At 37.9% G+C, this 10,111-nt stretch overlaps 1 protein-coding gene across 1 annotated transcript; it reads right to left on the reverse strand.

Moving 5' to 3' along the window:
* Positions 1 to 611: 611 nt before the first annotated feature.
* LOC119888895 lies at positions 612 to 5,235 on the reverse strand. The gene is made up of 6 exons (XM_038699680.1): positions 5,134 to 5,235; positions 4,692 to 5,018; positions 4,199 to 4,555; positions 4,003 to 4,119; positions 3,580 to 3,641; positions 612 to 3,456 (listed from the first exon to the last, which is right to left on the reverse strand). Exons 1-6 carry the CDS (start codon positions 5,174 to 5,176, stop codon positions 3,340 to 3,342), a joined length of 1,023 nt encoding a protein of 340 aa, XP_038555608.1. The 5' UTR covers positions 5,177 to 5,235; the 3' UTR covers positions 612 to 3,339.
* Between the last annotated feature and the right edge of the window lie 4,876 nt (positions 5,236 to 10,111).

Raw genomic sequence — 10,111 nt, forward strand, 5'->3', positions numbered from 1 at the left:
TTTATCACCTTAGTTAGAGAATAAATTCACTGTAATATAATCAAGAGCTGTGTTTGTTGCCTATTTCTAGTTCCTGCCAAGAGAATTGACCCTTTAGATATGAGACTGACTGACTGATTTAAGATAATTGAGCGATTATTAACTAACTGATCACTAGTAATAATTGTATAATACAAACAGAGTTTGCTCAAATGTTCCACTGTAAAACTGACCTTCCGACTTGTCACTCTTTGACAATGTTTGGCGCATTATCAAATGTGAAATACGACAAAGACCCCGAACTGTTGAGCAGCTGAATTCCTACATCAAGCAAGAATGGGAAAACATCTTTTATGATAACAGCAGTTGGTTTTCCCAGTTCAAGTAGCTTAGAGGGTGTTGTTACAGTTTTTGTTACTATTTTCAGAACCTTAATGTCATTTTTCACTACTCTAGACACAAAACAGTTATCACTTGTAACACAGGCTGTCTAATGTTCAAAACATTGCATTGTGCATCTTTAAAGAAATCTTGCACTTGCACAATCATTGGTTCAAAAAACAAATTTACTGTGAAATACCATTGAAACATAACTATAGATCACCCACACACAAGCAACAATACACAAGCAATAGTTTCACTGTGTCATTGTTCGTACAATCATTAAATATTGTAGAACAAAATAGGTGATACAGGTTTCATTATGGAACTACATGTACAGTAAATACATCTCTGTAAAAGTACTGCAGTAGTAGAGAGAATACTACAGACACAGTGGAACCGTTGAACAAAGTTTGTAATATATTGATGCAAAACACTACAGTACAATCACAACATAGGTTTATTTGAATCAAAGCAAATATAATTACCTATGAAATCGCATTAAGGAAGGGAGAGTATGGGGGTAAATCCAGGGTGGACAATTGTGCATGGGCCTGAAACCATTGTCTCACACAATGACATAGGTCACACCTTCAGCTCTATAAACCTGATTGAGCTCATCAAGAAAGGTGACAAGGAGAGCTGCATTATATGGTCCAATATGAGTTCTGCGTCCCACCACACTATCTTCTGATATAACCGCACACATGGTAATATTGGCCCCACTTTGTCCAGGTACTTGGATGGCTGCCCTCTGGCCAATGAAATTCCAACCTCTCCTCCTTGTCTTGGCCAGATTAAAACCTGCCTCATCCAAATATATGAATTTGTGATGGTCGTCATCATCATCCAGCTCCATCACCCTCTAAAAATACATTTTGGAAAGAGATTTAGAGATTACTGTACAATGTAGAATTTTTGGGAATGTTTTTACAACAGCCGTCTTGAAACTGAACTTACAGTTGAACAGTTGTTTTATAGATACCTGGTGCCTTTTCAGTATGCGTGCAATAGTCGGCAAACTTATGGATCCCACATTGTGTCCCACATCCCACATGTCTTCATTGTCCAAGATATGCTGTATGTTTGTTGGTCAGTTAGAATTTTACCACGGTTGACCTTCTGAGGTTTGGTTGTATCATTGTAGCCGCCTCAGTCACTGTCATGCCATAATTTATGACATGGTCTACAACTATTGCCCAATTTCATTGGACACTCTATGCTGCCGCTGTCTTGGTCCGTGGCCTTGTCCTCTACCACGTTCCCCCACACCTCTCAAACGAGGACCCTGCCATTCCTTTGACCAACACGTCTTCCTCCCACCACTGCTCGACCTCCATTGTGACCTGGATCACCTGCTGGCTCCATGTTACGTATCACTATGCTCTTGCAATTGGATCCCAATCAACTCTTTATATACTCATTCCACAATGTGGGAGATGCAACAGAGAGGTAAACATGACTGTGTCCCAACTTTTTTTGAAACGTGTTGCTGGCATGATATTCAAAATGGGCTTATCATTTTTCAAAAACAATAACATTTCTCAATTTCATCATATAAATAGTTGTCTTTGTGCTATTTTTAATTAAATATGGGGTTTCAGAATTTTGCACATCATCTCATTGTTTTTCTATTTACATTATAGTGTGCTACCTTTTTTGAAAATGGGGTTGTAAAAGAAAGCAGTAGAGCAAAGAGAATGCAGTTATTTTGCTCTCTCTTTTTTAACTGCACTGGTAAGTGCAGAGGTAAGTTACCCCTACCTGGGAAACTGAAGTATAGAGTATTACCATGATTAGGATTACTGTTTAAAACATGACTCAAAGATTCCAAACTTATTTAAACAAACCAATATGCAAGTGGTACACAGTTACCTTGAGTTTGTTACTTTTTGTGTTGCCAAAATGCTGGATGGTTGTTGTGCTTTCGGATTTACTAATCCAGGAGACAAGCCTGTGTTAGATGAGGGATTCCCCAGAAAGATAAAAGTAAATATTACTGCAGTCCGAGCGGTGGCAGGGACCTGGTGGTTTTTTACAATAGAAATGCGGCAGTGGATGCTGTAACGTTATTCGGATCAGATATGCCCAACACTTACAGTTTGTGTTCTTTTTCTTAAGTTGAAAGGTGATCCAAATACATTTTGACTGCTTTTGCAGCATCTGTATGGGGGAGTTGCGGTGTGTGCTGCTATGTTGGTCCGTTGTTTTGCCCTCCAGGTCAACGTGTATGTCGCATGACTAAAAACTATTTCCTGTCTGAAACACACTTTACATTCTTCTTTCATTGTTTGTCAAAGGAAACAAAAAAACTAATGTTTAGAAACGGAAGTTGCCATAAGCTGGAATAATTGATTGTCTTGGCCTACAGACATTTGCATTAACGTGGTGAATGTAACATTCACTCTTCTTTAAATTACTTTTCCTGTTACAAAATTGATACTGGATCATACAGATAATGTGTGGGCTGTAAACCCAAACAACTAGCTAAAAGAGGCTACAATGCTCTATACAGCTAGCTATTTGGGTAATATTATCTTTATAGGTTTATCATTGCACCCATTTCATTTGACATAATTCATTTTAGATTTACATTAAAAAAATTCATGAAACATTACCCAACTGATAACCTCTTAAAGCTCTTAGTTCATGAAAAGTATTGACATTTCTTAAATTGAAATGTACAAATATTATTAATTTGTTTCAAGTATTAAAATCACATTTACTAATTTTCAAGATAATAATTTGATCTGGTTCATGTTTTTAAGGAAAAGAGTTTTTTGTCTTTGGTTTTATCTTTTGAACAGACTCAGCGCTCTAATCTATAGACACACTAAAATGATATATAGGTGAATGTTTTAGCAGATTTCTCCTTTAGTCTGCTCTTCTTTCTCTCTGTCTGGTTGTTTGCATTCACATGTGGGTTGCAACCATTTGCACATGGAAAACTTTTGAGCCGTATCAACATTATAAACAGTATCAACATTTAACTTGAGAGTACACACTGTCCTCAGCAAAGTCTCTTTTCTTTTTTCCTCTTGTTTTTTTCTCTGAGAAATTCAGTGCAGCGTAGTTCAATTTGTCGTCACCGTCAGTCTGTGCAGAAAATAATAATGTTATATATATATATATATATACAGTATATATATGCAGCATGGTCCAAATACACTTACAATACGGAATGGAATAACAATAAATTAACTTGGTATTATCACTTACAATGTCATGTTCTGGTTGGCACGGGTGTTCATGTTGTGCTTCTGAAACAGCACTTTCCATTCCTAAAGATGAATATGATAATAAATATATAATAGATAAATGCACTGAATCTGATTTTTCAGTAGGAGTATACTGTTATAAAATCCTAAAGGTGGAAATTAATAAATTAGTCAGATAAAATATAGAGATTGAGTTTAATGAGGTGCACAAAAGAACAACAAGCACTATAGAGACATAGATGTTTTTCTTTAGAATGTATGCTATTATTAATAAACTCATTAATAATATAAAAAATTACTGATAATTCTACTCTGGAACCTGCATTGCAAAGTTTGTTTGATCTTGTGCATAATATGCATAAATGCATTTGAATCTTATATGTCAATGTAACCACGGAACTTTTTCATTGTTCACAACACTTACCTTCACATTGTTGATGTACTTTTTGTTTGCAGATGAGGACAACATTTCCAACAGCAGAAATGACCAAGCAGACAATTAATATCGCCATTGCAATGAATACTGAATGTGCTGTTTGCACTAGAAAACAAACAAAGACAATCATAATGTCATCAACACATTTTTAAAATTGCTTCCATTATTGAACACCAAGTCATACCAATTTCCACTTTAGTGCCATCTCCCAAAAATATCTCTCCACATGTGGCCACAGCACAGTAGTAAGTCCCAGCATCAGAGGAGCTGACGTTCTTAGAGAAGCGATAAACACAGCTTTTCTGAGAGTCAGATCTCTTGTCACATTCATCATGTCCATTTCCATCAGTGTAGATGATCTCTGGATGAGATTTATCTGATCCGGCTCTGAACCAGTACACACTGTGATCTCCTGGACACGTCTTATTGTCAGAGTCAGAGAGGACTAAACACTGGAGATTCATCAATTCTCCTGGACGGTATGGATCAGATACTGTTGTCCCCTTAATGACAGTATAGTTTGATGTCCTCTGAGTGTTTCCTGCGCGATACAAAACTGTTAAAAATTTGATCTCCAAAAAATTTTTCAAAGCTTAAGAACCACAGACATAGAATATAGCTCATTTCACATGCTTAATGAAAGTTTAAAACTTTGTTAAAGTAGATCACATTATTACCTTTTACTAACAGATATGTTCCACTCCATTCAGGATTAATCCAGGCTGTTACTGCACAGTGATACATTCCCTCATCCTCTTGAATTGTCCTCAAAATGGTCAGGTTGCTAATATTCTTATCAGTATTTACCTTTAATCTTGATTCAGAAAACTCTGGTGCATACTCAGGTTTTGCAGATTTCCACAGTGTCATAATTAATTTCAGAGTATCCCCGGCACGCTGCTTGTACCAGTGGAGTTTTCTACTGCTCAGCTCTTCATTAGGCAAAACACACGTGAAGGTCGCAGAGTCACCGAGTTGAACAGTGGTCACTGGAACCAATGTATCTGAATGAAATGAAAATACACAATAAATAAAATAATAGTTAGTCTATGCTGTGGAAAAGTTATAATGCATATTATCATTTCAATTTCTAAAATGACATAATAAAATACCACTTACAACCTTGATGAAGAACAAACAGTGTAACCCATAACAGGATCATCTTGACATTGTCTCTTGTTAAGAAACTTAACAGTTTCAGTGAGTGAAGGAGGTGAGATGGTCGTGATACATCAGACCATCAAATACATCTGATTGGTTATCACAGAATATGCAAAGTACACTTCCTGTCACATTGGTCTCATCCTTGTGTTTGTGCATATTACCTACTGAACTATACAGAAAATGTAAACTCAAACAACTAGATATTTGGGTAATATTTTATAGTTTTATCATTGCATCCATTTCATTTAACATTATGTTAATTTTAGATTTACATGAAAAAAAAATCCTCTCATTAAACATAACACAACCCTCTTATATGCAGTTTCATAACATTTTTTAAATTGAAATGTACAAATATTATTAATTTGTTTCAAGTATTAAAGGTTCTTTGTGTGCATACACTGTCACATTGTCTCATCCTGGTTTTTGTGCATATTGCCTCACTTTTTTTTAACAAATGTCTTCTCTGAGTGATTTTTTTGATTAGAGAGATAGAGGTGTGGTCTTGTTTTTGAACCTTAGTTATAAAAACTTCATTTATACCTCTACTCAGAACTGTGTGTACAAACTGTACTTGACCTATGCTCACCTTTGTGTTGGTTTTGTCTCACCTGTCAGCGCAGGACAGCATTCACCATAATCATGCTTACTACTATATCAAGTTAGATGACATCATGTAATTTCCAGCTTAGCACCCAACTTTCATGTGCATATCTTTGTAATTGGCCAGGGTACTTGAAATCACCTGTGTGTTGCTTTCTAAAGTGAGATGCAGACTCACAGAGAAAGAGAGAGAGAGGAGAGAGAGCTTAAACGTCTCCATGCATGCAGTAAAGTCACAGCAAATATAGTGATACATCTAATCAGCAAAACTAAAAACTTTAGTTATAGACTTGACAGGACAGACTGAAGAAAGTCTCCAGAGGGAACACAATTCAATTTTTAGCTTCTGAATTTTTTCTAAGACAGTTCTGATGGAGCGCAGGGTTTATCAGGAGGACAGTTGCTTTACTCTAAACTATTTCACTGTATGACCTCTAGGATGTGTAGAAGAACACAGAACATTAATTAACATTAGATTAGGTTAGGGGTATAATCAAATTTGATCAAAACATTATTTTCTGCTCTCTAATTACATCACTGCCATCCTATGTTGAAAATGAGATGATAAAAAGAAGATAAGGTTTACAGTACAACCACGGTCTTAAATTACGAGTAAAATCATCAGTCCATCTGCCACTTTGGCAGATACGAAAAACGCACAACAAAAAGTCTCGTGAGGTTAGCACATTGTGGCAATCATCCCTGCACACACCCAGAAATATTTACCATATAATATATATATAAGCAGCTGGTTAGCTTACCAGCAGCCTACCGGCCTGACTACAGGAGGTAACTCCAGTGGTGTCAGAGAAGTTTGTCTATTAGATGCAAGAGTAGTCACTAGGTTTCATTTTTGTTGGACAACTTCTGTATTGAAATTCAAACTGAGTATTTTTTATTCAGTTAGCTGTAAACCCAAAGGTGAGGACTTTGTTGAGATATGGATTGAGATTTAAAATGAACTGTAGATTTTGTATTTAGCCTCGTCTGTAATACGCTGTGGTGAACCTCAAGTTCTTGTGTGCTTTGTGTTTCTTGTCAGTGGTACCTCTGAAATACCTGGTTGGTAGTGAGGTGGACTGCACCACTCTCCCAGTATCCCAGGAACACAGTCAACTGGAAGTGATTAAGATTTTCTAACCTGCATATTTTTATCTGAAGAATATAATTTAGAACAGCCCAGTGTAAATTCAGTAATAGTAACAGTAATAGTAGCAGTAAATTCTTTCATGTACTTTCAGCTGTATTTAATACTACAATTGTTGCTGGAGTTTTGACTCATACACATACTACACAAAACAAAAGTCCTCCAGTACTTTCATGTACATTTGTTGCTGTGTACTTTCTCACACACACACACACACACACACACACATACAGACATTAAATGGACAGAAATAAACATGCATTCACAGTGACAAACAAATGGTGCATGGAAACTTAAGCATTGTTGTGGTTGGGCTTCAAACCAAGGTGTTAAGAAAGAGCAGCTTTCCTTCCTTCTCTTTTTTTGGCCTCAGAAAGTTTGGTTTGAGTGATGTTTTACCTGTTTTAAGAAGGCAAGAAGAACAACACTACATCACTAATTATTATCAATATATACTGTAGTGTCTAGTAGTTTAAGGGTACAGGAGGTTAGACACACACACACCTACCCATGCTAAGTCATGACTGTGTTTACTGAAGTTTTCTGTGGCTTTTTTCTTGGTAGTAGTTGTGTGTGTATGTGTGTGTGTGTGTGTGTGTGTGTGCAAATTAAAACAAAGATTGCAAATGTATACGGGTATAGATTTGAATGCATATTTGTTGTAGGTTTCGCATTATATACGTATACAACAACAACTTTAAATGAGCATGTTAACAGTCAATAAAAACTAAATCAATCAATTTGTTCAACTTAAATTGACCTGCTGAAGCCTTGTGCAGCTCTTCCCTCACTACATATCCTGTTGAAGTACATAGTCAGGTCTGTTCTGAGTAAATAGCCTTGATGGTTGATCAAATGTGGCGAAATGGCCAACCGCAGCCTGTCTGTTAGTGTAGCTGCTGCATGTGGTTTTACTTGTGCAGACATGTAAAAGGCCTTTATAAAGTACTGCGAGACCAGAAAGATGGAGTGGGGTTATTAATTTGAGTAGTTATTGTCTAATATTGTTTACATAGTATATTTTATTTAACATGTTTTCTAACAGGGGCGGCACGGTGGTGCGGTGGTTAGCACTGTCGCCTCACAGCTTAGAAGGTCGTGGGTTCAAACCCCAATCCCTGTGTGGAGTTTGCATGTTCTCCCCGTGTCTGCATGGGTTCTCTCCGGGTACTCACTGTCCAAAGACATGCAGTCTAGGTTAATTGGCGACCCTAAATTGTCCTTGGTTGTGAGTGGTTGTTCATCTATGTGTGGCCTTGCGATGGACTGGCGACCTGTCCAGGGTGTACCCCGCCTTGCGCCCAGTGTCAGCTGGGATTGGCTCCAGCCCCCCTGTGACCCTGTATGCAGGATAAGCGGTTGACGATGGATGGATGTTTTCTAACAGATATTTTAAAAAATTGTGTCTACAACATGAAATGCTCTATGCATATTTTTGTTTGTCATGCTGCTGAGATGGAGATGTATCATGGTTAGCAGTGGTTGACAAATATATAGCAGTTCTATGAAGGTTACGATATGGTAACCCTAGTTCTATAAGCACAGGTGAAGCCCTCTACTGGACTCTATGGGTACTACCTCCTCCAATCACACGCAAGCACTTGCCCACTGAAATTTTATCAAGAGAACGAGAGAAAGAGATGTCGGCAGGGTGGCGTGTCTGTTTATGTAACACGATTTCACTGACCATGAGCTAGCAACGTGCCCGTGCGAGTCCTTGTGGGCACGCTGGGAATGCAGAGTTAGAGTAGACTGCTGCATTGCCCAGTTTCCACGGTAAGAACAGTTTGTTTCTGGGCTGTCATTTCGTGGCAGCGGAATTCCCGACTACATCCGTGGAGGTGGTGAATTCAGTGAGCAGTTCGCCGTTTGTGGCAGTAGGGAAACTGCTATTTATACGTCACGCACGTATCAGTAGCGACTACCTATTGGTCGGCTACGTGCACGATAAAATTTTAGTGGGCGAGTGCGTGCGTGTGATTGGAGGAGGTAGTACCCATATAGTCCAGTAGAGGGCGGCGCCTGTGTGAGATAGAACCACTGATTGTCTATTAGTCTCTCTCTCTTTGTGTCTCAAAGTTAGAAAAATGTTTCTTCACAGCAGACGTTTAAATCTGTACAAGATGGGCCGACTTGTTTCAAGGGGAGAAAAAAAGGTGATGCTAACCAAGTAAACACTCAGTCAGTGAAATCCATAAAGTGTATCATGGTCTTATGTTGGATGCCAATATATCATGGATTATAATAAAATTGCAAATTCCAGTTTTGTATGGGTTATACACACACTTGCTCTACTGTAGCTGTAGCTGCATGTAACCTTCCCTAGCACAAACTCTTAACACAAAGACTTAATTGCAGAAATGCCCAGAGGGGCTTATGTAGTTTTCAGCGGCCACTAACAGTGTGGTTTTAGATCGCAACCTGGTATTTGCTCATACGCATGCGTGATCTTATGATCAAGAAATATCCGATACACTGGGAGATAGCTTCACACAACATGGTGGAAACTAATGTAAACTCCCACAGCAACATTACAGTAATAATTTTATCAGCTTGACATTGAAATAATCCATGCTTGTTGCATGATAACATTACATTGACAGCATTTAGCTGATGCCACTTTTCAGCAACTATTTGTGTATTTTTCAAAGGAGGCTCAACAATGTGAGCACAGCTAAATGTATTGGATAATTACCAAAGTGGTGAGTTACATTGACTATTATAAATGAGTTATCAGTAAGCTGCAGTTAGTAACATTACTGTAGTGAATCCACTGACATGACATCCACTGTGGGGTTGTCCTGTTATGTTTCAATATTGTACATTATGTGGGTCACGTTAGTTACAGCAACTGAGACAGTGAAGAAGATGTGTACCTGAGTATTGGTAAAAAGACAATGACAGCGGTGGAACCATGCTAATGTAGCTGGTTGCCCCTGACTTGCATCACTATAGACTAGTAAACAAATAGTTCCACATTTGCTTTGTACCACTGCATCATTTCTTACAGGCTAAATCAACATTTTCACATAATACCAGTACTATACAGTATTATATGGATCGTGTTAGCTGGTGGAGTATGTGACAAGCCATTCTACTGTTGTATTTTGCACCAAATAATCTTAGCACCTGGTCAGCTTAAGCCGGCAAGCTAATGTTATCTAACTTGAGCCAACTAAAGAC

This window comes from Micropterus salmoides, unplaced genomic scaffold (assembly GCF_014851395.1).
Source record: "Micropterus salmoides isolate LMB-PRFRI ecotype aquatic unplaced genomic scaffold, ASM1485139v1 Ms_hic_scaffold_5, whole genome shotgun sequence".
In the NCBI taxonomy this organism is placed as follows: domain Eukaryota; kingdom Metazoa; phylum Chordata; class Actinopteri; order Centrarchiformes; family Centrarchidae; genus Micropterus; species Micropterus salmoides.

Coding starts and splice junctions, on each gene's coding strand:
- LOC119888895 (XM_038699680.1), bottom strand. CDS start 5,176: ATGATCCTGTTATGGGTTACACTGTTTGTTCTTCATCAAGGTT. Junction 4,120..4,198: donor TGGCACTAAAGTGGAAATTG/GTATGACTTGGT, acceptor TTTGTTTTCTAG/TGCAAACAGCACATTCAGTA. Junction 3,642..4,002: donor AGTACATCAACAATGTGAAG/GTAAGTGTTGTG, acceptor ATTCATCTTTAG/GAATGGAAAGTGCTGTTTCA.